Consider the following 25,667-nt stretch of genomic DNA (forward strand, 5'->3'; position numbering starts at 1 on the left):
TTGCTAGTTTGGATGTAATAGCCAACAGTTTTCACAATACAGGAAGGAACAGCTTAGAATCATAGAATAGTAGAGCTAGAAGGGGCATGAGGGCCATTGGGTCCAACCCCCTGCTGTTTCAGGACACCAAGTTACACCATCCTACTCAGATGGCTGTCCAGTTTGTTTTTGCATGTCTCTGGTGTGGCAGAGCTCATGACCTCTCTAGGCAACTGCTTCCATTGTCATATTGCTCTGACAGTGAGGAAACTTTTCCTGATATGTAGCCTGAACCTGGGTTGTTACAACTTGACTTGCTTATTCCGTGCCCTGCACTCTGGTATCAGTGAGAAGAGATCTTGACCTTCTTTGTGACAGCCTTTGAGGTACTTACAGAGGGATATCATGTCCCCGCTTACACTTCCCTTCTCAAGGCTCAACATGCCCACCTCTCTCAGTCTCTCCTCATAGAGCAGTGTTTCCAAGCCCTGGATCATTTTTGTTGCCCTCCTCTGGACCCTTTTTCTGCATCTGTCCTAAATCTTGGTGCCCAGAACTCGACACAGTATTCCAGATGGGGTCTGACTAGTGAGTAGTATAGGGGAACTACCACTTCTTGTGATTTGAAAGTAGTACTTCTATTAATGCATCCATTTGTTATTTTGATGGCCGCATAGCATTGTTGGCTCATATTTAGCCTGTTGTCCACAATAACAAGGTCTTTCTCTTTTTCAGTTCTGTTGAGCCACATATTCCCCATCTTGTATCAATGGATTTGGTTTCTTTTTCAAGGTGGAGGATTTGCCACTTGTCCCTGTTGAATCTCATTCTGTTGCTTTCGGCCCAGCATTCAAGTTTATCAAGATTGCCCTGGATCTTCATTCTGTCTAATAGGGTGTTTGCTATTCCACCCAGTTTTGTATTGTCTGCATATCTGATTATTTTTCCTTGTACTTTCTCATCTAAATAATTAATAAAGATGTTGAAGAGCACTGGGCCCAGGACTGAACCCTTAAGGTTAAGCCATTTAAGTATGAGGAAAGCAGGAAGGATTGTACAAGCCAAAATCTTAGTTGCATGATGCAAAGCCATAATTATAAAAATATGCTTGAGCTCTGCTTATATTATCAAGGGAATAACGATATAGATTTAGAGCTGCTGTTGACTGAATTGTGGAGCTCCTTCTATTTGTTGAGGTGAGTCAGATCCTAATCTGTGAATTATATTCTTCAACAGATAGAAGAAGTAAAGACATCTTTTTTACTTTGACTTCCCCCTTCTCTCTGCAGCCTCAAGGGCTCACTCTAACCCTCTGGATCAGATTCTTTTTTCAAGCAGAGGGTTCTGAAGGCAGAAAAGGAGATTCACCAGAAATTGCCTCTTCCACTTCTGCTTATAGGTGCATTCAGGTCACATAATTCTATCCCATGTAATTCTGGATCCAACTGGGATAGAGTACGATATAATTATGGGTTCAAATTTTAATAACAATTTTATTGTTAGTTACACTTGCAGCAAAACCCATTTATTCATAAGCAAGCCTTACTGAATTCAGTGGGACTTACCATTAAGTGTCAGCTGGAAGGCAATCATACAGCATTTATTTTATTTAGTATGTTATTTTTATACTGCCCAATAGCAGAGACTTTGAGGGTAGTTAACAAAAGTTAAGAAAAAATTAAAACACACACAAAAAAATAAAATTAATTTAAAACAACAAAACTACAATAGCAATTGAATCAGCCTAGATTCATAGCAGCAGTCAAGAATTAAATTGCAATATTTTAAAAATATTTATTTATTTATTTATTTAAAACTTTGATATACCATCTGCTACCAAGGTCTCAGGACGGTCTTACAATAAAACAGTGGAGCACAGCATCCAAGTTGATTTTATGTACAATAAAACCCCATATTAAAATCACACTCAAACCTTAAAATAATGGGAAAATAAAAAGGTTTTGGCCTAGTGCCGAAAGGAATAATGTGTCAGTGCCAGGCAGTATATTCCATAAACAGGGCACCACCACAGAGAAGGCCCTTCTCTGGGTAGCCACCCTCCTAATCTCCTTCAAGAAGGGCTCCCAAAGAAGGACCTCTGCCCCAGATCTTAAGGTGAGGGTGGGCTCATCAAGAAAGAGACGCTCCTTCAGATATCTAGGTCCTAAGCCGTTTAGGGGTTTATGGGTCATCACCAGCACCTTAAATTGGGCCCAGACTTCAATTGGTAGCCAGTGTAGATGGTATAGGACAGGTGTTATATGTGCCTACCTGCCGGTCCCTGTTAACATCCTGGAAGCTCTGTTCTGAGCCAACTGAAGTATCCGGACCATCTTCAAGGGCAGCCCCAGATAGACCATGTTACAATAGTCCAATCGGGAAGTTACCAGAGCATGGATCATTGATGCTAGGCACTGCTCATCCAGGTAAGGGCACAGTTAATAGATCAGCTGAAGCTGGAGGAAAGCACTCTTTGCCACAGCTGCCACCTGGGACTCCAGGGACAGCTCTGGGTTGAGGAGCACTCCCAAACCACACACCCAGTCCTTTAGGGGGAGTGCAGCCCCGTACAGAACAGTGCTAAAATCACTTATCTGGAAAGCCGAATGCACTACCAGCAGGACCTCCGTCTTGTCTGGAGTAAGCCTCAATTTGTTGCCCCTCATCCAGCCTATCACCCTGGCCAGACACCGGTTAAGGACAGCCACTTCCTCGCATGGATTAGGTGTATAAAAGAGGTAGAATGGGTGTTATCAGCGTACTGATGACGATGACGCTGCAGCCGAAACCGCCCCCCCAAATTACGAAGTTAAATGGTTAAAATTTTGGGAGGATAAAAAGGTCTCCACCTGGCACCAACAAGAATACAAAGTTGGGGCCAGGCACACTTTGGGGAGTTCATTCCACAATGGGTGCCACAACCAAGAAAGCTGTTCTCCAGGTAGTCACTTGCCTCACTTCCTTTGGAAGGGACTCTCAGAGAAGGATGCCTGAAAATAGAAATGTTCAAATGAATGAATGAATGAATGAATGAATGAATGAATGAATAAATAAATAAAATGATCTCAGGGTCCAAATACCTCTCGTAGGTACATATGGAACAATGCATTACTTCAGACAACCTGGACTCAAGCTGTTTAGGGCTTTGACTATTAATACTAGCACTTTGAATTGGGCCTGGACTTCAACTTCCAGTGCAGCTGGAAGAGTATTGGTATAACACGTACTTGTGAGCCGGTCTTCATAAACAGTTTTGCTGCCCCATTTTGAATCAGTTTCCAGACTGTTTACAAAGGTCACCTTACATATAGTGCATTGCTTTTTCAAAAAGGGTAGGCTTTTTCAAGAGTGGCTTAATTACATATTGTACATTGCCTATGGAAACATATTGCTTCCGTTTAATTTCATTCAGGAATGTTTGTCTGTGTTTCTCTAAAATTAGATTCTCTTTTTTTGCTGATGACTAAGTAGAGATAGTGAAAAAGGGATTTTATTTTATACTGCTATTTCACAAAAATGGATTCCTAAGTGGTTAATAATAACTTGTTTATGATATTAGGTATTCTATTCACAACCTTTTTTTCCAATTGGAAAAAAAATAAGATATACTTAGGTCACTTGGGCTGTAATCCTATATCCTAGCCTTCCCAAGCTGGTGACTTTGAAAGGCCATGCTGTCTGAGAATGATGGGACTTTCAATTTAATATATTTGGAAGCTAACATCTTGGGAAAGGCATGCATACAAACATACCTGAGAATAAATTTAATTGAACACACTGGGGCTTCTGAATAGACTTGTATAGGATTACACTGTTAGGCTCCAACCCAACCTTGAATGCACTTAACATCAAACACAGTAGAACTCACTGCACTCTTAGGTTCAGTAGCTTGCAGATTCAGTATAGCTCTGGTATATTTCTAATGATTATTCTAGTAGAACAAATGTGTTCATAATTTTCATTTCATAATTCTAAGAAGCTATATCGTATGCATTGTTACACATAGTACATGTAATGCTCTTAATGTATTCTACATATTTACCTAAAGTATTTGTATGCCGCCCAATTGTCCACAGCACCACTGGGTTGCTCACAATGTAGCAAGATAAGTTTTCATTTGATAAGCATAAATATTTCCATCCTCCCCCAAATTACCATTAAAAAAAGAAGATACACCCCTGTTCTTCATGGTTTACTATTCCATTAATCTGTAGTCTTCTCATTAATCTGATATTTCTTCAGATAGTAACCAGAGGATGTGAAACAACTGAGATGACCCTGAGAAGAAATGGCTTGGGACAGCTTGGATTCCACGTTAACTTTGAAGGGATTGTGGCAGACGTGGAACCATTTGGTTTTGCATGGAAAGCAGGCTTACGTCAAGGTAGCCGCCTTGTGGAGATCTGTAAAGTAGCTGTAGCGACTCTGAGTCATGAACAAATGATAGACCTGCTACGTACTTCTGTGACTGTAAAGGTGGTGATTATCCAGCCACATGAAGATGGTTCACCTAGAAGGTAAGAAGTCACAGTAGCTATTATATCCTATATGCCATTGCTGAGTCTTACTACTTCCCACTTTTTAAAGATAGCTTTCTTTGTTAAAACTTCTTCAAAAATTGGGTGTTGTATTTGGGCTGAATGAGAGTACCAGAAAAAGCCATTTATGGGGTGAAGAGACTGCAACAGAGAGCATTCAAGCTTATAAGCAATTATTATAGGGGATGGATATACATTTGAAAATTGAACAATAGCAGCTTAAGCTATCTGCAGTAGATTTAGTATCACTTAATTTAACTTAGGTTAATCTATCAGCTCTGAAAATTTCTATGAAACCCAGTTGCCAACATTTATTTAAAAATGAGTTGGTTTGTTTTTCACTGCGAGATAAAAAATTATCTGGTTGAAATCCACTCTTAATACATGCACTTCACCTGGTATGTGATACTATATAACAGGGAAGTGTATCAGTTTTGGAAATTCCAAACCTGTGTAAAATTAGTTTCCTTTGGACTCTTTCTGGAACTAAAGTAGGCTTCTCATCTCTGAAGCCACATGAATTGAAGATGGACCAAAAGAAGCCATCATTACCAAATTGTTCTCAGAGATGCAGACATTATATCTCATCACCAGATAGTGTCTTTCAGTTTCATTATTTTTTTAAATTGCTGATGAGCAGGAAGAAAGGAGAGTCCATGTTGAGTGGTTGGTTGGTAAGTCCACCTTCTAATCCTAGTGCATGCTTTATCAAGTGCTCACAGTAACTTTGTTTTGGGAGAGGACAAGGATGGGGTTGGGAGATAGCCATTCTGTCAATGCTAAGGAAATGCTAAGGTTCTGTCAATGCTAAGGTCTCCAGTCATAATACTTACCTAGTTCACAGTACTATTCTTTTGAGACTTTGCAGGTTTCTTACTTTAATCCCCGGTCTATCTGTCATTCTCAGAACAATGGTCATAGGGAAATGAATGTGTCTTTTTTGGGGCAGACTTTGGGACACATTTACAATATCAAGCATGTTCCTAGAGTGAAACTCTCCATGCCTATTCAGCTGAACCATTGCAGGGTTGAACCTATCAGAAAGGGAAATACCCATGCAAAATCCATCCAATTATGCCAAGAAATAAAATTTTACTGCCATTCCCATAACTACAACAACAGATATGTCAAAATAGAAACATAGAAACATGTGAGTCCGAAGGAGCCTCCCGAGCCATCTAGTCTGACCCCTGGCTCCAGTTAGCTCCGCTCATGACATGCCTACCATAGGCATGTCCAGCCTGTCTTTAAACACGCTCACTGATGGGGCTTCAACCACCATCTGTGGAAGTTCATTCCATACTGTAGGTGTCCTAACTGTCAGGAAGTACTTCCTGACATTTAACTTGGATCTTGATTCTCTGGGCTTTGCTCTATTTTCTGTATTGAAAAATATAAAGACATTTGGTATAACATGCCTGACACACCTATTTTCCAAAATTTGCAGTCATAATTCTCTCCTATACCTGGAAATACCCAATTCTAACAAAGAGATGGACAGTTATAGCTGTGTTTTCATTCCTTATGGTAGTTCATTGCTAATGCAAAGCCTCAGATTTCTGAATCTTGACTTGGATTAAGTACCAAGTTGAAGTGAGTGGCCCCCAATTTGATCAAGGCAGAATTGGGCCATTTTTCCAAGTGCTGAATTGGGTTTTGAACTGAATATGTGGGTTAGTGAATGCCTGTACTATTTAAGAACGGAAGACCTTGGTCAGCCAGATGCCGCAGAAGAGCCCACAAGAGTAAGCATCCCTCAGTGGACCCCCACTGATACTCAACCTCCCCCCACTCACTAGTTGAACAGGCTTACCACATATGGTGGCAATGCCAAGTGGATATATACCTGGTGTAGTTCCTTGATCAAATAGGTTCTGCAAGGAGAGAATGTTAGGTCAACTACAGGCATACCTTGTTTTGTTGTGCTTCACTTTATTGTGCTTTGCAGATATTGTGTGTGTGTGTGTGTGTGTGTGTGTGTGTGTGTTTTTACAAATGGAAGGTTTGTGGCAACCCTGGAGTCTATCAGCAACATTTTTCGAACAACAGTTGCTCACTTGTGTCTCTGTGTCACATTTTGGTAATTTTTGCAATATTTCATTATTATTATATCTGTGATCAGTAATCTTTGATGTTACTATTGTAATTCTTTTGAGACACCACAAACCAAGCCCATATATGACAGCAAACGTAATTGATAACTCTTGTGTGTGTTCTGACTGTTTCACTGACCCGCTGTTCCTCTGTCTCTCTCTATTCCCTGAGACACAACAATATTGATATTAGGCCACTTAATATCAATTGTGTTAAGTGTTGTGTTAAAGTGAAAGGAAGAGTCACACCTCTCTCACTTTAAATCAAAACCTAGAAATGATTAAGCTTAGTAAGGAGGGCCTGTCACTAGCCAGAAGTTAGGATTCTTGCATCAAACAGTTAGCTAAGTTGTAAATGCAGAAGAAAAATTCTTGAGGGAAATTAAAAGTGCTATTCCAGTGAATAAATGAATGATAAGAAAGCAAAACAGCCTTATTGCTGGTATGGGGAAAGTTTTAGTGTTCTGCATAGAAGAACAGATCAGCTACCACAGTCCCTTAAGCCAAAGCCAGAGCAAGGCCCTAACTCTCTTCAATTTTATGAAGGCTGAGAGAGGTGAGAAAGCTGCAGAAGAAGAGTGTGCCACTTGTAGAGATTAGCTCATGAAGTTTAAGGAAAGAGACTGCCTCCATGACATCAAAGGGCAAGATGAAGCAACAAGTGATGTAGAAGCTACAGCAAGTTATCCAGAAAGGCTAGCTAAGATAATTAATGAAGGTAGCTACACTAAGTTGTGAATGTAGATGAAACAGCCTTACGTTGGAAAAAGATGCCATCTAAAACTTTCATACCTAGGGAGGGGAAGTGAGTGCCTTGCTTCAAAGTGTGGAAGAACAAACTGATTCTCTTGTTGGGGGCTAATGCAACTTGTGACTTTAAGTTATGATTGCAAAAATCCTAGGGCCCTTAAGAATGATGTTAAATCTACTCTGCCTGTGCTCTGTAAATGGAACAACAATGCCTGAATGACAGCACATCTGTTTGCAACATGGTTTGCTGAATATTTTAAGCCCACTGTTGAGACCTACTGCTCAGAAGAAAAGATTCCTTTCAAAATATTACTGCTCATTGACCGTGCACCTGGTCACCAAGGTGGAGATGTACAATAAGATTAATGTTTTCATGCCTGCTCACACAACATCCATTCTGCAGCCTCTGGATCAAGGAGTAATAGCAGCTTTCAAATCTTATTATTTAAGAAATGCATTTCATAATGCTATAGTTGCCATAGATAGTGATTCCTCTGATGGATCTGGGCAAAGTAAATTGAAAACTTTCTGGAAAGGATTTGCTGTTCTAGATGCCATTAGGAACCATTGTGATTCATGGGAAGAAGTCAAAAGTTAATATCAACATTAACAGAAGTTTGGAAAAAGTTGATTCCAACCCTCATGGATGACTTTGAAGGGTTCCAGATGTCAGTGAAGGAAATAACTGCAGATGTGGAAATAGCAAGAGAGTTGGAATTAGAAGTGGAACCTGAGGATGTGACTATATTGGCACAATCTCATGATAAAACTTTAACAAATGAGGAGTAGCTACCTATGGATGAGCAAAGAAAGTGGTTCCTTGAGATGGAATCTACAAGATTGTTGAAATGACAACAAAGGATTTAGAATGTTACATAAATTTAGTTGATAAAGAAAAGACAGGGTTTGAGAAGATTGACTCCAATTTTGAGAGAGGTTCTACTGTGGGTAAAATACTGTCAAACAGCATTGTATGCTGCAGAGAGATCTTTCATGAAAGGAAGAGTCAGTCAGTGCAGCACAGTTCATTGTTGTCTTATTTTAAGAAATTGCCACAGCAACCCCAAACTTCAGCAACCAGCTCCCTTATCAGTCATCAGCCATCAACACTAAGGTGAGACCCTCCAGCAACAAAAAGATTACAACTTTTTGAAGGATCAGCTGATGGTTAGTCATTTTTTAGCAATAAAGTATTTTTAATTAAGATATGCACAATTTTAGACATAATGCTGTTGCACACTTAAGCTACAGTATAATGTAAGCATAACTTTTGTATTCACTGGGAAACAAAAAAGAGCGTGACTTGCTTTATTGCAATATTCAGTTTATTGTGATGGTCTGGAACCGAACCCACAATATCTCTGAGGTATGCCTGTATAACTACTGTGATACATGATTAAATGGCTCAATTAACTTAAGCTTGCTGTTGCTTTTCTATAATTTAGAGATTGTCTGGCGTTGGTGTCCTAGCTCTCCTTAAACTATGTCACTGTGGAATTAAAGTTATGGTTGTTGCATTTAGCTTATGGTAGTTTTCCAATAAGTCATTTCTTTCAATGGAATGGGGGAAAAAAGTTTCCTGTCTGGTTGCCACTTGATATTTCCACACACATGTAGTTTCCGGGAGGCATATAAATATGTCTGTATATCATTGTTTTTTTAAGTTGTGTAGAACTTGCAGTTGAAATACTTTTTTCTCACACTTTGAAAGCGCACTCTGGGGGGAAGCCAGAAAATATGAATTCAAGGGATTTGGAGAAAATGCCAGTTGACCTCGGTTATGGGGATTCTAAGAACTAGTACCTTAGGTTCATGGGGGTATTCAAGCCATTCACTCTTGGAAAAAGAGTTGAGAGGAGCAAAAACTCTCAGCATCAGATTCATTCACACATTTTTTGAAAAGGTTCAAACTCCTGACCAAAACCCAAATGACACTTATTCAAATATATCAGGTGCTTCTGATTGCAACAGAGGATGATTTCCAAGTAATTTTTAAAGTAATGTTTAAATTCTACTGCTAAGGATTAGGTTTTGTGACTTAAATTTTAACCAGAACAACATCCTGGTCTTCACTTGCTCCAGTTCATGAAGCAAACACTAGTCCTAATAGATTGAAGACTGTTTTATCCCATCACCTTTTATTAGGTTGGCATAAGCAAATGGCTAAGGGCACAAATTGCTTTAAATTTCTATTCTGCCATGAGCTCACTCAACAAATTTAGCAAGTACTGTCTTGATCTCAGTATATGCCTCACCAGATTTCTGAAGAAGTAATAAAATGATAAACAAGGCTGTTGTGAGTTTCATTGCAATAGTATATGTAAAATGTTTGGAAAAGCAGGATAAACATAGAAACAGAGCAAGTCAAAAGGGGTTTCCCGGGCCCTCTAGTCTGACCCCTGGCTCCAGCCAGCTCCGCTCATTGCATGCCTACTATGTGCATAGGTTTATGTGTCATTATAATTATGCTACTTTGGTAATTCATGCTATTAACCTCTTAATAATATTAGCCTGGAACACTTTACTGGGTAGCAGCAGCTGCCTTCTGAAATACTCTCTATATTGATTTTAGGCATCTTTAGTGTTGTTCTTTTGAGAACCAGTGTGGTGCCATGGTTAAGAGTGTTGGATTGGAACTCTGGAGAACTAGTTTCTAGTTCCCACTCAGCAGTGAAACTGTTTGGGTAATGTTGGGCCAGTGACAGATGCTCAGCCTAATCTACCTCATAGGATTGTTGTGAGAATAAAAGGGAGGGGAAGATTATCACCCAGACAGCTTGACTTTGGGGTGGTATAGAAGTGAAATCACCACCATCACCTTGTAAGCTGCCTTAGGTTCCTTGCAAAAGGAAGCAAGGTGAGGTATAAATACAATTATAATAAACTTCTCAAGGCATGCCTCTTCATGCAGACTTTCCCTGAAGGATTATCAAGCCACTAACCATATTTTATGTTTTCATAATTTCTGTTCACTGCTTTGATAAGACTTTCTGCTCACTAGAAAATGGTATATAAATGTATGTAATAAATAATAATTAACATTAAATACTTCAAATTAATTTAAGTTTCATCTTTGGAGAAGTATTTTTAAGCTAATACTTCCCATTATTGTAGGTAAAACCTTCCATTTATAATACAGGTTGGCGCAGGGAAAAGGAAAATTTTCAATTGACAATCAGTGTATGAATAAACACATTGTAAAATACAATGTGTATTGTATTGTAAAATACATTTTATGATGAAATGTAAAAGTTAGGCAATTAATGATGGTAATCAATATTCATTCAGTGTTCATTTTATGTCTTGAAGATAACATCATGAAGGTGTTGTTCATTTCTCTGTACATAGCCTATTGTGGAAATTCTGTATTGCTCAACATAGCATGGCAAGAGGAATGCCAGTGATTTCCTCTTCAGTTCTCCTTTTAAGTTCAGCAGTGGTTGCAGGACGTGTGCAGTACACCTGGCTTTTAAACAATTGCCAACACCCCAGGGTCACCAACTCCTAGTTCCAAAATTCTGTTCATTAACATATCTGTAAAGTGAAAATGGGCTTTGTCCAAAATTCGCAAGTGGTTAATGAAATTGGCGTCCTTGTTTGCTTTAGCCAGCAATTGTTCACAGAACTGTTGACACAACACATGGTCATTGGGTTTGACCTGCACAATCTTCAACTCATGCAGTATTCTTTGCACACTTTGTTGCCCCAAATATAGCAACGATGCGTGTTGCCAAACAGAGTGGTGAGAGCTTCTCATGATGGCAGCTCAAATATCCTCAATATTCTCTGGTGTGTGGGCCATTCAAACACCACCTGGGGACTTCTTGTTGAAGGCTGAACCCATTTCTTCGAAACTACACACCCATGTTGTAATTGCACAAGCAGACAGGGCATGATCATGATGTCCTAACTGGTAACGACGCCAAAATTCCCTTTGTGCAGCAGTCACACTATCACCATTTTATAAAAGGCTTTCACAGTGAATGTTTGTTGTGTACCACTCCACTGCTCCATTATAACTAATGACAAGGGGTTCTAATGAGTCGCACTGGTTCCAAACAATTGCTGATGCTTCTGGTTCAACAACTCCTAGTTGCAAAATTTCCCATTTCCCTGCGTCACCGTATATAATATTTTCTCAGTAAGGAGCCTGATATTTCATCCTAGTGGACTATACTGTATTGCACCAAGTGATTTACCCTTCTTCTCTTGTACACATTCACCCCATTCACCCTGAGCAGATTCTGGATGCACATGGAAAAGTGGGCTGTAAATGTACAGAGATCCATCCTACCAAGCCATGTCCATTCTGCTAGTGGACAGACAGCACTGAAAATACCCCCCTTGTCATATTTATTGCCTGCTTCTATTGCATCTTCACTTACTTTACAGTATTGTTACAGATTATGTTTATTTATATTGTAGGGGTTGCTCAGAACTGTGTCGAATTCCCATGGTAGAGTACAAACTTGACAGTGAAGGCACCCCATGTGAGTATAAAACCCCTTTCAGGAGGAATACCACTTGGCATCGGGTGCCAACTCCTGCTGGGCAGCCTCTCTCTCGTGCCTCTCCAATCCTAGGAACATCTGATAGATTGCAGTGCCAGCAGCTTCTCCAGCAGGCGCAAACAGCCATTCCTCGCAGTACCTCATTTGACAGGAAGCTGCCAGATGGTGCAAGGTAATATGCTCTTCATGTTAATTCCTTTCTGTTCTAAACACTTTGCTCCTGACTCAATCAATGCAGCATCCTGCAAGTTTTTAACATATGTGAGCTGCAGAGTAGGTGCCACAGAAGCTTCGGGTTTGCCCCTACTCATCTTCCTTGAAACAAACAGCAATCATGGTAACTGTGACAATACTAGAAAGGAAGATACGCTGAAAACTCAAATCCTGTCCTCTGTTTCTAATAAAATTGAAAAATGGCCAAGTTATTTTAGTGCCTTTTGATAGCTGACCAAGAAAATACCACAGGAGCTTATTTACAAAAGTAAAGAATATTCAAAAACAGCAACAAATTAGTTGCTTGCAAGTTAATAGTTTCATCTCACTGCAGGGCAGTCCAACTTTCTTGAAGTCTTGAAGTTGTGAGCCCAGTAGTGTTGAACTAGAACAGTTATTGCAGAAGCATTCTGCAGTTCGTCTGTCTGTCTGTCTGTCTGTCTGTCTGTCTGTCTCAAGCAGTACAACATTTGCAAATATTAAATCATTTAAATTTCAGGAGTTACTTTTAAAATTAGGTTAGACTAATGTGCTACAAGTATAGACAATCAAACCTTAAAATACTTAGCCACTTTGCTAACCTAATCCCATTTGCTGGATTGGTACCTTGCAGATTTTATTTTTGTAGGCCTGGTAGTTTTATTTTTGTAGGCCCTTCACTCCAGATACTTTAAATAAAGGCTAAATCTTTCAGCCCTTTGGTTTTTTGCACACTAATGAGCTTCTCTAGACCCTTTAAAACAGTGGTTTTTCCATTATAACATCTGGATTCCTCATTAGCTTATAATCATTTCCTTTTTACAAATCCAAAAAATATTCATTTTATGCTTTTTGGTTCAGCCTTTCTCCAGTATCAATCAATTTAATACTGCTGAGGTTTTGCTAGCTGCTCAGATTGCAGCTGTACTTAAACTTTGTGTCATTTGCATGTCTTTTGCACAAGTATTTCATACTTTTAGATAAAATTGTGCTAACTTTCTGGCTACTGTTGAAGTTCATGTTAAAAACAACAGTAAAGCTTTTTCCCCATCCAGAACTATTTTCTAACTCCTATAAAAGAAGGTAGCATTCTGCTTGTTTATGTTTGTGTGTGTTTCTTTGTTTAAACAGTGCTTTCAGTTATTTTACTTCATTGGTGTTTCCTGGAAACCTATATGATTATATATGGCTGGATTATGCTTTTTTGTTAAGTATAATAGCTTACAGTTGTTCTATAGTCTTCTCTGAGCTGCTTGTCTGAACGGAAGCTTTGACCCCAAACTTCATCATTTGTATGAATCTAAGTTGTCTTCTCTGTAAGCAAACTCATATTTTGGGCTTCCATATTCTGTCCTCCTTCCATTTCCCCACTTACCTTGCAGTATCTATGCCCTCTTTATTTATATTTGGATCACTCCTTCACTCTTGAGTGCTAAGAAGATGTACAACAGAAGTAGAAAGAAAAAATTACTTCAAAGTGCTAGTTAAAGTTTCACAAAACAATATAATCTTCCCAGCCATCTAAGACTAAGTCTTCTGAGACAGCAAGGAGACTAGTCTGACTTTCCTTGACAGACAGTTTCACAGCTTGGGTGGTGAAAAGCATAAACACTCCCAGGTGGAATAGCATGCACTCTCTTGGTCTTGGCAACATGTGCAATGTGGGGTCTTTTGGATGACAAGGGTGGCACTCCCATGAATCTGTAACTTTTTAAGTAGACAGTACATGGATCAGCTGAATACATTTCTGTCACACATTTGCCATCTGATTTTCCTGACGTGTTTGCCTATTCCAGATATTATGCCAGTATAATAGCCCTTGGGTTGATAGAGTGGAATCTAAGTAATAAATAAATGCAGCAGTTTTCCAATGAAAACTTCATTGCTAATATCTGAAGCCAGACATTGGGGTAGCTGAAAATCATTTTTCTTGAACAGGGATACTTCATAGTCTGGAGATTGCTGGTATATTTTGAGAGGGAATAAAATAAAGTGAAAATTGTTAGAGTCTCCTACTACAAAATGTTCTTTGCTAGCAGTGGTGTTTTGCAGCACCAACATTAATTGCAAAATAGTTTCTTTTTTGAATGTTGATGTGAACAAGGCATGCATTGAAACACTGTTGATTTTCAATTGGTCATTCCTGTATTTTATTGACTGCTGAACTGTGACTTTTCTATAGACCAGTTAGTGGTCTAAGTTCCCAAAAGGATCTCTCCAATGTCTTCATATTATTGGTAATTCTCAGGTTTAATTATGAAATGAGCTCATTAAGAATGGTTGAAACATCACAGATCTCAGTACATCTTAAATTACTGTAGTCAATATTTCAGAAGTTCACCAAGCAACCAATCATCCTCCAGTGACCCAGGACCAAGTGGGAGTAGTCAGTGGAGGCATCAAGCTGGATATGACGGGTACTTATTACTTTACATGTCAGACCCTTTTTAAGAGTAATCAGTACATAAATAATATACATGATTATTAAACTGCTTCAGGCTGTTATGGAGGGTCTCATTGAGGTGATTAGGGCTTTTACAATAATTTAAGCACATAATATATTACAATATAATATAGTATAATAAAACATTAGATATTCAGCCTGCTGTTTATCTGAAAATTAGGGACAGCTCCTACTTATCTGAAAGTGTTATGTGAGTCTGCATGAAATGAGTGACCTTTTGAATTGTGTCCTGCATGCACGTTGATTGAAATAAGCTTATATAGGAAATCTTGGCTTATTTTGAGCATGGAACTGACCTGTTATCTTAAATGAGCAGGCTACATTTTTAAAAAGCTTATTAATAATAAATTATCTTAGGTCTGAATGCTCACTAGCTAAAATACTGAAAATATAGAGTTGTGTTCATTTAAAAGAGAAGCAAACACTTTCAATGTGAGTGGGGCAAAGCACCAATTTCTTTCTTTGTTTAAAAGGTGCCAGTCCCCTTTACTTCATGACCAACAAGGTTCTGGTCCATTGGAGAGTGAAGGTGGCAGAGAACATGAAGACTCTTTGGAAGGAACCAGGCATTCAAGTGGTAATGAGTATTCTGTCTCAACTGATTTGCCATTATTCCTGATGTTGTTTTATGCTTATCTGACATACTGCATCATAAGAAATCTTAAAGGTTTTTAAGATTTAAAAAAATGAAGCATGCTGCACTCTGCACATAGATAATGATAGTGGTTTTTAAGCACAAGGCACAGAACAATCATATTTCTCTTTAAACTGCCCTTAAGATAGTGAAAGACCTTAAAGAAGATGGAATTTGAACTCTAATGTCCTGTCCGGAGTTTTTATTTTATTTTTTGCTTATTGTTAAGAGATTTATATCCCACATTCCTACTGAGGTCACCCAAGGTGGCTAATAAAATAGAACGAAATAATGAAATCACAAACATATAAACATGATAAATGGGCACAGCTGGTGCATTAGCTTAAACTGAGAAAAGTGTTCCAGTCCACAGCCTTCTAATGAGCAACCGGAATGAGACTAAGTCTAGGAGTTCCTCCAGTCTGAAAATCAATATTCTTACCATTCAGGAGCATTTCTGTCATGCTCAGGTTATGTTTTAGTTTGTCGGCATATTTATAATCTATCACCAATCTGGTTTAGGACTTCCCTAGTCTTTCTGGCTTCAGATCAGATATAGAGCTGTGTGTCATGCAGCCTCTAATGGTGTCATTAGACTTAAGCATAATACATAATAAGGAATCCACTGCTACAATTAAAATTTAAGGTGTTCATTAACAATTGTCCATGAACTCCACATCAAAAATCTGCTGTCCAACAGGATCCCAAGGGAGACACAGGCTCCTTGTCTTTTTCCCACCATACTAGATGACAAAGGTTATTCTGTTCCAAAACTGAGTTCCAGCCACATGAGATCAGAGTGTATTTGAATTTAAGGCTACTTTACATGATACAATAAATCACAATAAGTGCAAGTGGTTTAGTGACCCAGAGCCACTCCCTAGGGAGTGGTTTATAATCCCAGTTGATAGGTTTCTAATCCCAAGAATCAATGCCTTGTTAAACCAAACCACCTCTTGGTTTGTCAGCCAAACCCAGACAATACAGTAATCCCAGAAGTGACCAAAACCTCCACAGATCCACTTGACAAGAATAGCAATAAAGGTTTGCCACTCTAGCAAAATAGTTCTGGGTGACACTTGGTAATGGCTGTTAGAGGTTCCTGGAGCCAGTGCGGTTGCCAGCCAAAAGGGCTGGGGGCTACAGTGACACAGTGTGTCATGCTTTGACTTATTCCAGAGTATCAGTCGATCGATTTGTTATGGTCATAGACCAGCAGAAGTCAATGTGTGTCATTATTCCAGAATAATGCTGCTTTATTCCCTTCTTTCTGGTGCTGCTGCTGTTCATCCTGTCAAAGAGGAATTGCTCACAAGCAGCCTCTCTCTGCTGGGTGCAGAAGGTGCTTCACGATTCTTGCCATTGCCACTCATTTGGCACAGTGGGGCTCCAAGCTAAATAGCTATCTGGTGTGGCTTACAAGCCATCCTGGACTTAAAGAGTCACCTGAACCTGGCCAGTGTGCACATCTTTGTATCTGTGTTTGAAAGCTGTGAATACAGAGGCATTCCTAAGTGAATACACTGATTTCATGGTTGGCACGCATTAAAAATTTAGAATGGGTGTGGAACTTGGAAGAATCATTGCAGTTGGATTATTTGGAGCTCTCAGGACAACTAAATATATGAGAAAAGTGGTGTCCTGCAAGGTTGTTATTTCTAGCATATTTGTACTTTCTGTCTTTTCCTTTTCATACTCCCTTCTTTTTCATACTGTTGCAAATATTATTGAAAATCCCTATATTGCATTATTTTCTTGTCCATTATTGCACATCCATAGTCACTGATGCACAGAATAGAATCAACTGTCAGTGTATCTTAGTATATTTTCTATTTGAGAAAATTTTAAAGAATGCTTCCCTACAAATTCTGTAACTTTTTAATAAAACTCCCTTGGACACCTGCTTTAAAATAAAACTATTTATCTCTCTTTCTCCACCAGAAAGTACCGCATGAATTCTGAAAGTATGCAGAGGATAGGCATGTGAACATCAATTTTGCATTCCACTTGCATTTTTATGTTTCATAGGAATGATAAAGCAAAATGATATATAGAAGCAGGTTCTACCTATTTAGAATTCTCATAAGCAGCACAAATTTAATAACCACTGAAGAGTGAAGAGAAAAGCAAATTCTCTGATCCTGAAAATTCCAGGGAACATCACTGTGTCAATTATGATATGTATAGCATTAAGCTGTAAACCTTTTTCCCTTGTGCAATATGTTTTGTGTTTTTAGAAATTAAAACACATAATTATTTATGGCAGAAACCAAGTGGCATGCACCATCAACCAAAGTCCTGAGTTCCTATAAAGACCGGGCTTTACAGAAAGAGAACAGTGGCAAGGATTCACCAAACAAATTTTCTCATGTAAGTCTTTTTATTTAGGATTTTCCGAAATAGACCCTTTTTCAAATGTATGTGGGTATAGCCTGCATTGCAAAGGCTGGAAGAAATGTGCAAATAGTAGGTGGTGCTCCAGTCAGCTGTGGGGTTGAAAGTAGATACAGAAATGGGAAATAGGAATTGTGAAGGGTAGACCGGACTCCAAGAAGAATCCCGGTATTGGTGCTCATACATTTATTTCTATACTTTTCTGTATCCTACAGTTCCATTTGACATTATTTTGCATATTATATTTTCTGTAGAATAAAACTGAGAAACAGTCTGGGTGCAAAAGAGGTCATCCACTTGTATCTGCCAGCAATAAAAAAACAGTTTTGACAATTTCCTAAATGGCATGGACAAGTAATAAGCATCTGTGATGCAGAAGTAGATTCAAGTATTCTTTCAGACAGTAACCTCAGACAAGTGCATTATAAAGGGCATGTGCTGGTTTCTAGGGCACTGAGTGGATTAAAGACTCACTAATGTAGGCATCACTCTGGTATCCGATTAGAACTTGCATTACATGAGCTGGCATAGCCCTGAGAACATGTCCTTTTTTATTGAAGTGACATTCATATATTGCCATCTTGTCAGGAATATACATCTATTTTAATTGCTAGCAGTTGTATTTTTATTATTTAGGCAAAACTGCACCTTTTCAAGAATGCATCTAATTAGAATTCCTTGCTATGTTTGTTCCTGTTAATTTCAAGGGCGATGGTGATGACCTGATGTTAAGAAACAATTATTTCCAGCTGAATTAAATAATGTGAGAGCTGAAGTGTGAGAATTGTAAAATGGGGCCTCTTGTGCACTAATATTACTTTTGTGGCAAATTAAATGATGACAGAACTACGCCAAGCCACATGCTGTTCTTTCTCCCTGTTCATGTGCATAAGCAATCCCTCTCTGCTGTAGTGGAGCTAGCACTGGAGAATGAGCCTTTGTCATTGAGACAAAAGAGCATCCATCACTTAACATTATTTATTCCCACAGTCTGTCCTGAGCAAAAACCAACACTAGGCCCAACTCCTGGGGATAATGCTAGGACCAGTATAAGCAGGTCTTTAATGTTGTTGTTGTTCTTTTTATTATTCCATTTCTATACCACCCCACAACCAAAGGTTTTGGGGCAGTTTATAAGAGTGCATAAAACAATACAACACAATACAATTGCTATAAAAACAAAACAGCATCAAATTGAGTTTTAAAATATAGCAAAAAATGATCCTTCAAAGGAAAAGAATTACCTGGATAATCCCCTCAGGCCCCTGGGTAACCAGGTAGATCTTTAAAGGCCTCTGCATGAAGGATAGTGTTAACTTGGTGCTGAAAAGATGGCAGATTTGATGATTGGCAAGCTGCAGCAGGAAGGTGGTTCCAGAGATGGGGGACCACCACAAAGAAAGCCATCCCCCTTGCCACCACCCTCCAAGCCTTATTTAAACCATGTGAGCAGGGTGACACTGGCACTATGCTATCCTGGATCTTACTTACACATGTACCTATATGGATATGTGCTGGCTTTCTTGTGTCTGGAAGTTTTTTTTTAATATATTTAATTTATTAATATATTTTATATCTTCACCTCTATTCACTGCATTTTAAGCTTTAAACAGCAAGTATACATTGTACTATGTACGTAGCTGAGTCTTAACTACTGGAGTAGGTATGTGAAGGTCTGATTCAGATTGGGACTACTGTGCACTGTGAGAAGAGGATGAATATTCCCCTAAGCAGTTTGCTTCTCAAAATCTTCTTTACCTGTCCTGCTATGAAAGGGTTTGAAAACACCTTCATTGGTGTTACCCCTCCTGCAGGGAATTTTGAGAACATACGCTTTGTGTGGGGGTGGGGAGGGAGGTGATTTTAATCCTTCCCTCATGTTGTGTGCCTATGCTGGAGTAAAAAGATAGAATAGAAAGGATCAACTACATGCCATGTAATGAACCTGTAGTCTTATGCAAGGAGGAACAAACTTGTTGATGTTAGCTTTACATCATCTGCATGTTAAGGCAAAAAGCGGAAGTCAGGAGAATATTGATAACTGCTCTTCTGTTGCTCTTCTGCTGCTTCTTTCTTGTTAGACAATGATACAGACAATAACACTGTGGAAAAATAGGGTATTCTAAAGTGAAAATTATTTTTAAAATATGTTGAACTGTGGTAGGAGGGATTATTTACCTTTTTATCACCTTTTTATTACCCAACCTTTCTGACCACCTAATGTGGAGGATTGGTTTGACTTTCTTATAATCCCACCTTTTGTTATCATAAGGTCAATATATAAGATTGTGTCTTATTTCATTTATTCTGATAATACCATTTAAAGACTTCCTGAAACTCTTTTCCTTTAACTCGCATACTTTTTCACTAAATTTTATTTTTTTTTGCTGGTAAATATACTGTGTGCCCACAAGTGCAACAAAATATTTCACAGCTGTCTAGCAGAACCATTCTGCTATGAAATCATAGACAAACTGGTTTTGAAATGTTGAGTTATAAAGTTAGGGCATATGACTTGAGAGATGCTGTTGAAGAGACAGCAGACATTCTTGTTAGGCATAATGATCTAGATTAGGGGTCTCCAATCATTTTGGTCACATTGACATTTCTGAGAAAGTATTGTGGCCACCACCCCAAAATGGCTTCCATTGGGGGAGTGCCCTAAATGGCTGCCAAAATATTGTATAATAGTTAAGCATCCATTTCTTAGAAAGTCAAACTAATGAGGCTCAAATCAAACTTGCCATTTTCAACCCACAACTTTATATTCCAGCTAAAAACAATCCCATAGAATGTTAGACCAAATCACATCTGAATAAATTATTCCAAAATTTATTTCCACGAGGTTATTTTTGCAAAGTATTTTTGCAAAGAGTATTCCAAATTATTTATTCTAAATAAGCAAAAACAAAACCCCACGCATAGTGCATCCACAGCCAACATCAGCCCACACATAGCCTACACCCTTTCTTGATTTTCTTTCTTTCCTTTTTTTTACCTTGCTCCCTTCCCCAGAGCTTCCCTCCATCTCTTCTTCAAAGAGGTACATGCACACCTGTGTTCACAGGCACACATATTTTCAATAATTTGTGACACCTTCTCATCCCCCTCCCAACCTACCCGGTAACAGGAGATCATCTATTGTATTTTGGGGGTCTGAGTACAGTCTACAATAAAACTGAGGTCTGTGCCACCCACTGTTGTTAAAACTTAAAAGATGTGGGGCTCAGAGGTGTTGTGGGAATATGAAGATGGCAACTGCTAGAAGGCAGGGCCTTGTTTAACAACCTCCAGCAATATATATTTTTTTAATATAAAACATTGGCAGGACTCATGTGCCTCAGCAAACTTGTTCTGGCACGCATGGATAACAGTTGCCAACCACAGAATTCCATACCCAGGAAATCACGTGCCTTGCTGAGTTATTCTATCCTGATAAGGAATAGAAAGAATTTGTTAGGATGGCATATTTACTCTTTAATAGATTGGTCTTCAGGACACACAGCAGTCCTTTTGTGGGAGACCCAGCAATTATCTCTCATTATCCTTGGAAATGATGCATATGGATATTAGCCCAGTCTCCCTGTGTGGGCGCCCCACCCTGTTTCTAACATGGTTGGTGATATAATCTAAGCTTAACTCCTAACTCAATAACCTTTATAAATAGACTTACTTCTGAAGCCTTGACAGAAGTATATGGTTGTCCCAAGGAGGCCTAGCTACTAGACTGACACATTACGTCATGAAATGTAATAGTCTGTCACCAGTTGCAGCCTGTATTCTTTTATTTACATTAAAGAGGATCTCCTGTAACAGTAATGAAGATTTGATGATGTAATATTACATTCTGGATATATAACTTCCAACTATTATAATCTTACGCACTTTTCCTTGCAGAAAGCAAGTTTTTTCCTGCTCTGTTCTCATACATGATTCTGTAGAAATTACTAATCTATATGAATAATGAAAAGCACTTGTAAGATAACTTTGCATTTGCTTCATGTTTATTTGGTACTTTTAACAAGTCATAATGTGCCAACATTTGCATCTTTCATTGATGAAACTTTGAACATCAAATAGTAAAATTGTATTATAAAATGGTTCTTTTTAAGATTGGAGACAAAACCTGTTCCAGCCATTCCAGCAGTAATACCTTGTCCAGTAATACATCCAGCAACAGTGATGATAAGCATTTTGGCTCTGAAGACCTAATGGATACTGACTTACTTGGATTAACATATATTAAAGGGGCTTCTACTGACAGTGGGATTGATACTACTCCTTGTATGCCTGCCCCAATTTTGGTCCCTTTGCACCTTGCTGGAAGCCGGTCAGGGATGCATAGTCGGACTGATCAGTGGGCTGAAACCACTGAAACTTCTGGACCAGATGAAGATACTAAAATGTATGCTGTTCACAGCTATGCATCTGCCATTTCTAGCAGCCATACAGGTGATGGCAGCATGGCTGACCTTAGTGAAATATCTTCACATTCCAGGTCAGTGATTTTCTTCAACATAGTCAAAAATAATAGTTCTGAGTAAAAAGTGTGTGGATCTGGTTTTTTGATGCTAACGTTACATTTTACTGAGATGATTCTTAGTCTAGTTTCAACAGTGATTTATTTCAGAATGTGTCAAGTAAAGCTGAAACATTTCTTTCCTTGCAAACTTAACTGCATGGGTTTTTCACCTCAGTTTTTGGTGTGATGTCTACGTAGTTGAAAACAAGTGATTCAAAATCTAGTCCAAATCCAAGTATATATAAAATCCTAAAAGGTGAGAAATATAATCTGTAGAACTGTGTAATAGCATGTAGCTCAGCTCAGCTGCTCATATACACAACACAGTGATGAAGCAGAATTGCATATTGTTAACTGCTGAAGTAATGCCTAAAAGCATGGTGTGGTTTGCTCTGTCCCCGGTACACGACTTTACAAGTATTTTAAGGAAAGTTTTGCCTATGCACTGGGTGGGTTTCATATAGAAGCAAAGCGCCATACTTTGCTTGATAATCGCTTCTATAAACCATGATTTATAAAGCTCACCTGTGCTCTAAAAAAGTGAAATTTCCCCCTTCAATGCTGAATGCTAACACTGAAAGAAATATTATGTACAAGTACATATGTAGTTGTACTCAAGTTTGTGCTGCTAGTTTATGGTGGCAGTGGCTTGCAGGTAAATCTTGTTGCTTGTTCAGGCAAAATAAGACCCCTGGATTCAATAGGGCAAGACCTTGTACAAAGTGTGCTTGGGATTTTAGCCATATGTTGGAGTTAGCTTATAGGAAAATGGTTCCTATTGTTTCTCTTTTGAAATGAAGAAATTAGCAAATAAATTAAATGGGCAATCCTAATTGTTTATGCTAAGTTATTTCCTCTGGCCTCTTTATTTCCAGGTTCATTTCACTAAGCAGTAGAAGATGGTAGTGAAGTGAGAAAGTAAAACGTCTTTAAGCTGACAGATTAGCACCTTTAGAAATACGGGAATCCCATTTGTGCATTATTGTTTCTTTCTCAGAAGAGACATTTTAAATCATCAGTTTTTGACTAAACATTCTTGGCATTCTTAGATTAATGTATCTGATACAAGCAAATACATAAATATAAGCTCTATTATACGTTTTATGTTCTATTAAGAACATAGGTATAAGTTCTATTGAGAAAGGTAGGATGAATACATATGTAATGAATAAGTGTAGTGCTTTACACTCTCTAACAAGGTATATGTTTAAATTGGATGAGCACGGTCTAGCCAAACTGCAGCACAGTAAATTACATCTGAATGAATAATATTGTCATTGAATGAAATATCATCATATTGTCCTCATAATATTGGCATACAGCTGTTACTACCCCGAACACAGCCAATCTCATCTGCTTTTGGGCACTAAGCAAGATTTGGCCTAGTTAGTACCTTCACTGTTACGGGTAAGCAAAGGTTCACCCCCACCCCTCCAGAAAATGTAAGCTTTGGAACTTTCATTTGCTTCCCTTTTCATTGAAAGGAATAATTCTGTGGCCCTTAGATATCATCCGAAGAACCAAAGGATAGTTCAGTTTCACAGCTTTGAAATCAGGCACAGTGCTCCAATATTGGAGTTGGGAATTGGAGCTCTCACTCCCACCCCTTCACAGCTAGCATGGAAAGAAATGCTTTAGTTCTCTGAGGTAAGAAAAGTGACCATGGAGAGAAAGAAAAAGACAGTTTGGAGGAAAGTAGGAGAGTGGTGTGGCCAGGCTATGGGGCATCCTGAGGTTGCTCCATTCGCCTTTCTTCACCCCCTGGGTTGCTGGGACAGTTGAAAATGCCTGCCAGGAAATTTGCAGAGCAGGAGGAGTGGAAAGGCAAAGATCTCTGTCACTGCTCCCACTCTGCATTGTATGGTTGTGAGCCTCCAAGTTTGGGAGCTTATGTTCATCTCATTGGGCTGTGCCCTAAAGCTTTTATATGAATATTGTTAAAAGTACATCCTTAAACATAATAATTGTCCTATATGCTGTAGTATATATATATAGAAATAGTTTTTCTGTCTCATATTTCCATATATCCTACGCTACATATTTTTGTTTTGTGTATTCTCTCTTCTAGTGGGTCACATCATTCAGGAAGTCCTTCAGCACATGGTCATAAAAGCAGTGGTTCATTAGATACCTCCAAAGTGTACATAGTGTCACAAGGCCAGCCAATACCTGGGTCAGTGACAAAATGCTACCCTCGCCAAGGAGCAATAAGCAAATATGTCATTGGCTGGAAAAAGCTTGAAGGCAGCCCCACACCTGAGGAATCTGAAGCCTCTGAATGCCAAGAGTAAGGGAAAGTTCATTTAAATTTGACAAAGAGATGTTTGTGTGATTTGTAAAGAAAATGAAAGCTTGGTGCTGCTGAATCCCCAAGCAGCAGTCAAAGACTAAGCAGAGTCAGCTGCACATGGGCTACCTGCTTTCTGTATGATTGCATGGAACCAAAGTCCTAATTCTGAATTAGTGAAAAATTGAACAAATAAGTCAGCCCATCACTCTAGCAACTACTTTGAAATAACATTCCTCTTTCATTTTTATTTTAAGTGTATGAGTTCAGGCTTCAAACTGAAAAAGAACAGTTGTCAGAAATGTATCTGAAGAGTTGTCTAATAGAAGAACATGAGTCAGAAATGAGACTAAAGTGTATTTAGTCTGGCCAGCAACAGTCACTTGTTCTTTTGCTACAATTTCATGTTTTCTGTTTTGGATTTTTAAAAAAAGATGTATAGAAAGGTCCCAACTCCAGTTAGAAAATTATTATTTTTCTAACAGCCTATTGTCTCAAGATTATTATTTGAATCAGCAGTGAAATCTAGCCACCTGATAATGGGAGTTCAACCACAGATGATAACTCATTTAAAAGTACAACATCCTATCATAGAGACTGCATTCCGTTCTTCATGACACAGTCCTGAGTGGGAAGCTTTATTGTAACTACAGCTTCCAGTTTCAGACTGATTTGATCAAAAGAGGAGGCCAAGTGCACAAAGGAGAAGTGTATAAATGCAGAGCTCATTTCTGATTCTCCAAGCATGGTTTGAAGGATCTAGAACATGATATCTGAATGTGTGCAAGGTCTAATAAAGAAACAATCGATCTCTCTTGGCACTTATTGCCCTTAGATACATGCACTCAACATACTGGGAATGAGGTGATAATGCAAGTAATGAACAAACAATAAGAAATGTCTCCTTTTTCTTTCCAATACACCAATTTCTACAAGTAGAATGGGGAGGAAGGGGCAATTTCCCTTTTTTCCTACTGCCCCCTGCATGCCCTCAAAATCTCCTTAGGAAGACAAAACGACGGGGAAAGTCCTGTTGCATGAGCAAACATTAGTTTGTTTGGAAATACTTTTCCCCCCAAATATTAATGTTGTTTTGCATAGTTGAATTCTTGCAGTTTTCATATTTATTTCGATCATCACTGTCTTATTGTTAGGCTGTTTTTTAATTTCTCTTGCTTGTATTTTTATTTGTAAGGGTTAAAATGTTCTGGGTATGCAGAAAGATTAAAAGCTCCTTACAGTGTAATATAACAGTGCATAATTTACATTTTGATTACATGTTTAATTCTTTACCTGAAATCTT

General features: G+C 38.6%; 1 protein-coding gene across 8 annotated transcripts in view; it reads left to right on the forward strand.

Moving 5' to 3' along the window:
• SIPA1L2 (signal induced proliferation associated 1 like 2) overlaps positions 1-25,667 on the forward strand; it is a 106,435-nt gene that overhangs the window by 64,576 nt on the left and 16,192 nt on the right. For 5 of the 8 annotated variants that reach the window (XM_044420345.1, XM_044420387.1, XM_044420329.1 and 2 more), the window contains 7 exons: positions 4,222-4,496; positions 11,786-12,043; positions 14,385-14,480; positions 15,001-15,104; positions 17,428-17,531; positions 21,668-22,053; positions 24,146-24,364. In XM_044420345.1, the coding sequence (XP_044276280.1) occupies positions 4,222-4,496; positions 11,786-12,043; positions 14,385-14,480; positions 15,001-15,104; positions 17,428-17,531; positions 21,668-22,053; positions 24,146-24,364 (1,442 nt within the window). The remainder of the gene's footprint in view (positions 1-4,221; positions 4,497-11,785; positions 12,044-14,384; positions 14,481-15,000; positions 15,105-17,427; positions 17,532-21,667; positions 22,054-24,145; positions 24,365-25,667) is intronic. The other 3 variants (XM_044420355.1, XM_044420378.1, XM_044420362.1) reach the window with 2 other exon arrangements.

Source organism: Varanus komodoensis, unplaced genomic scaffold (assembly GCF_004798865.1).
Source record: "Varanus komodoensis strain SLA01 unplaced genomic scaffold, ASM479886v1 scaffold1, whole genome shotgun sequence".
NCBI classification, from domain to species: Eukaryota; Metazoa; Chordata; class Lepidosauria; order Squamata; family Varanidae; genus Varanus; species Varanus komodoensis.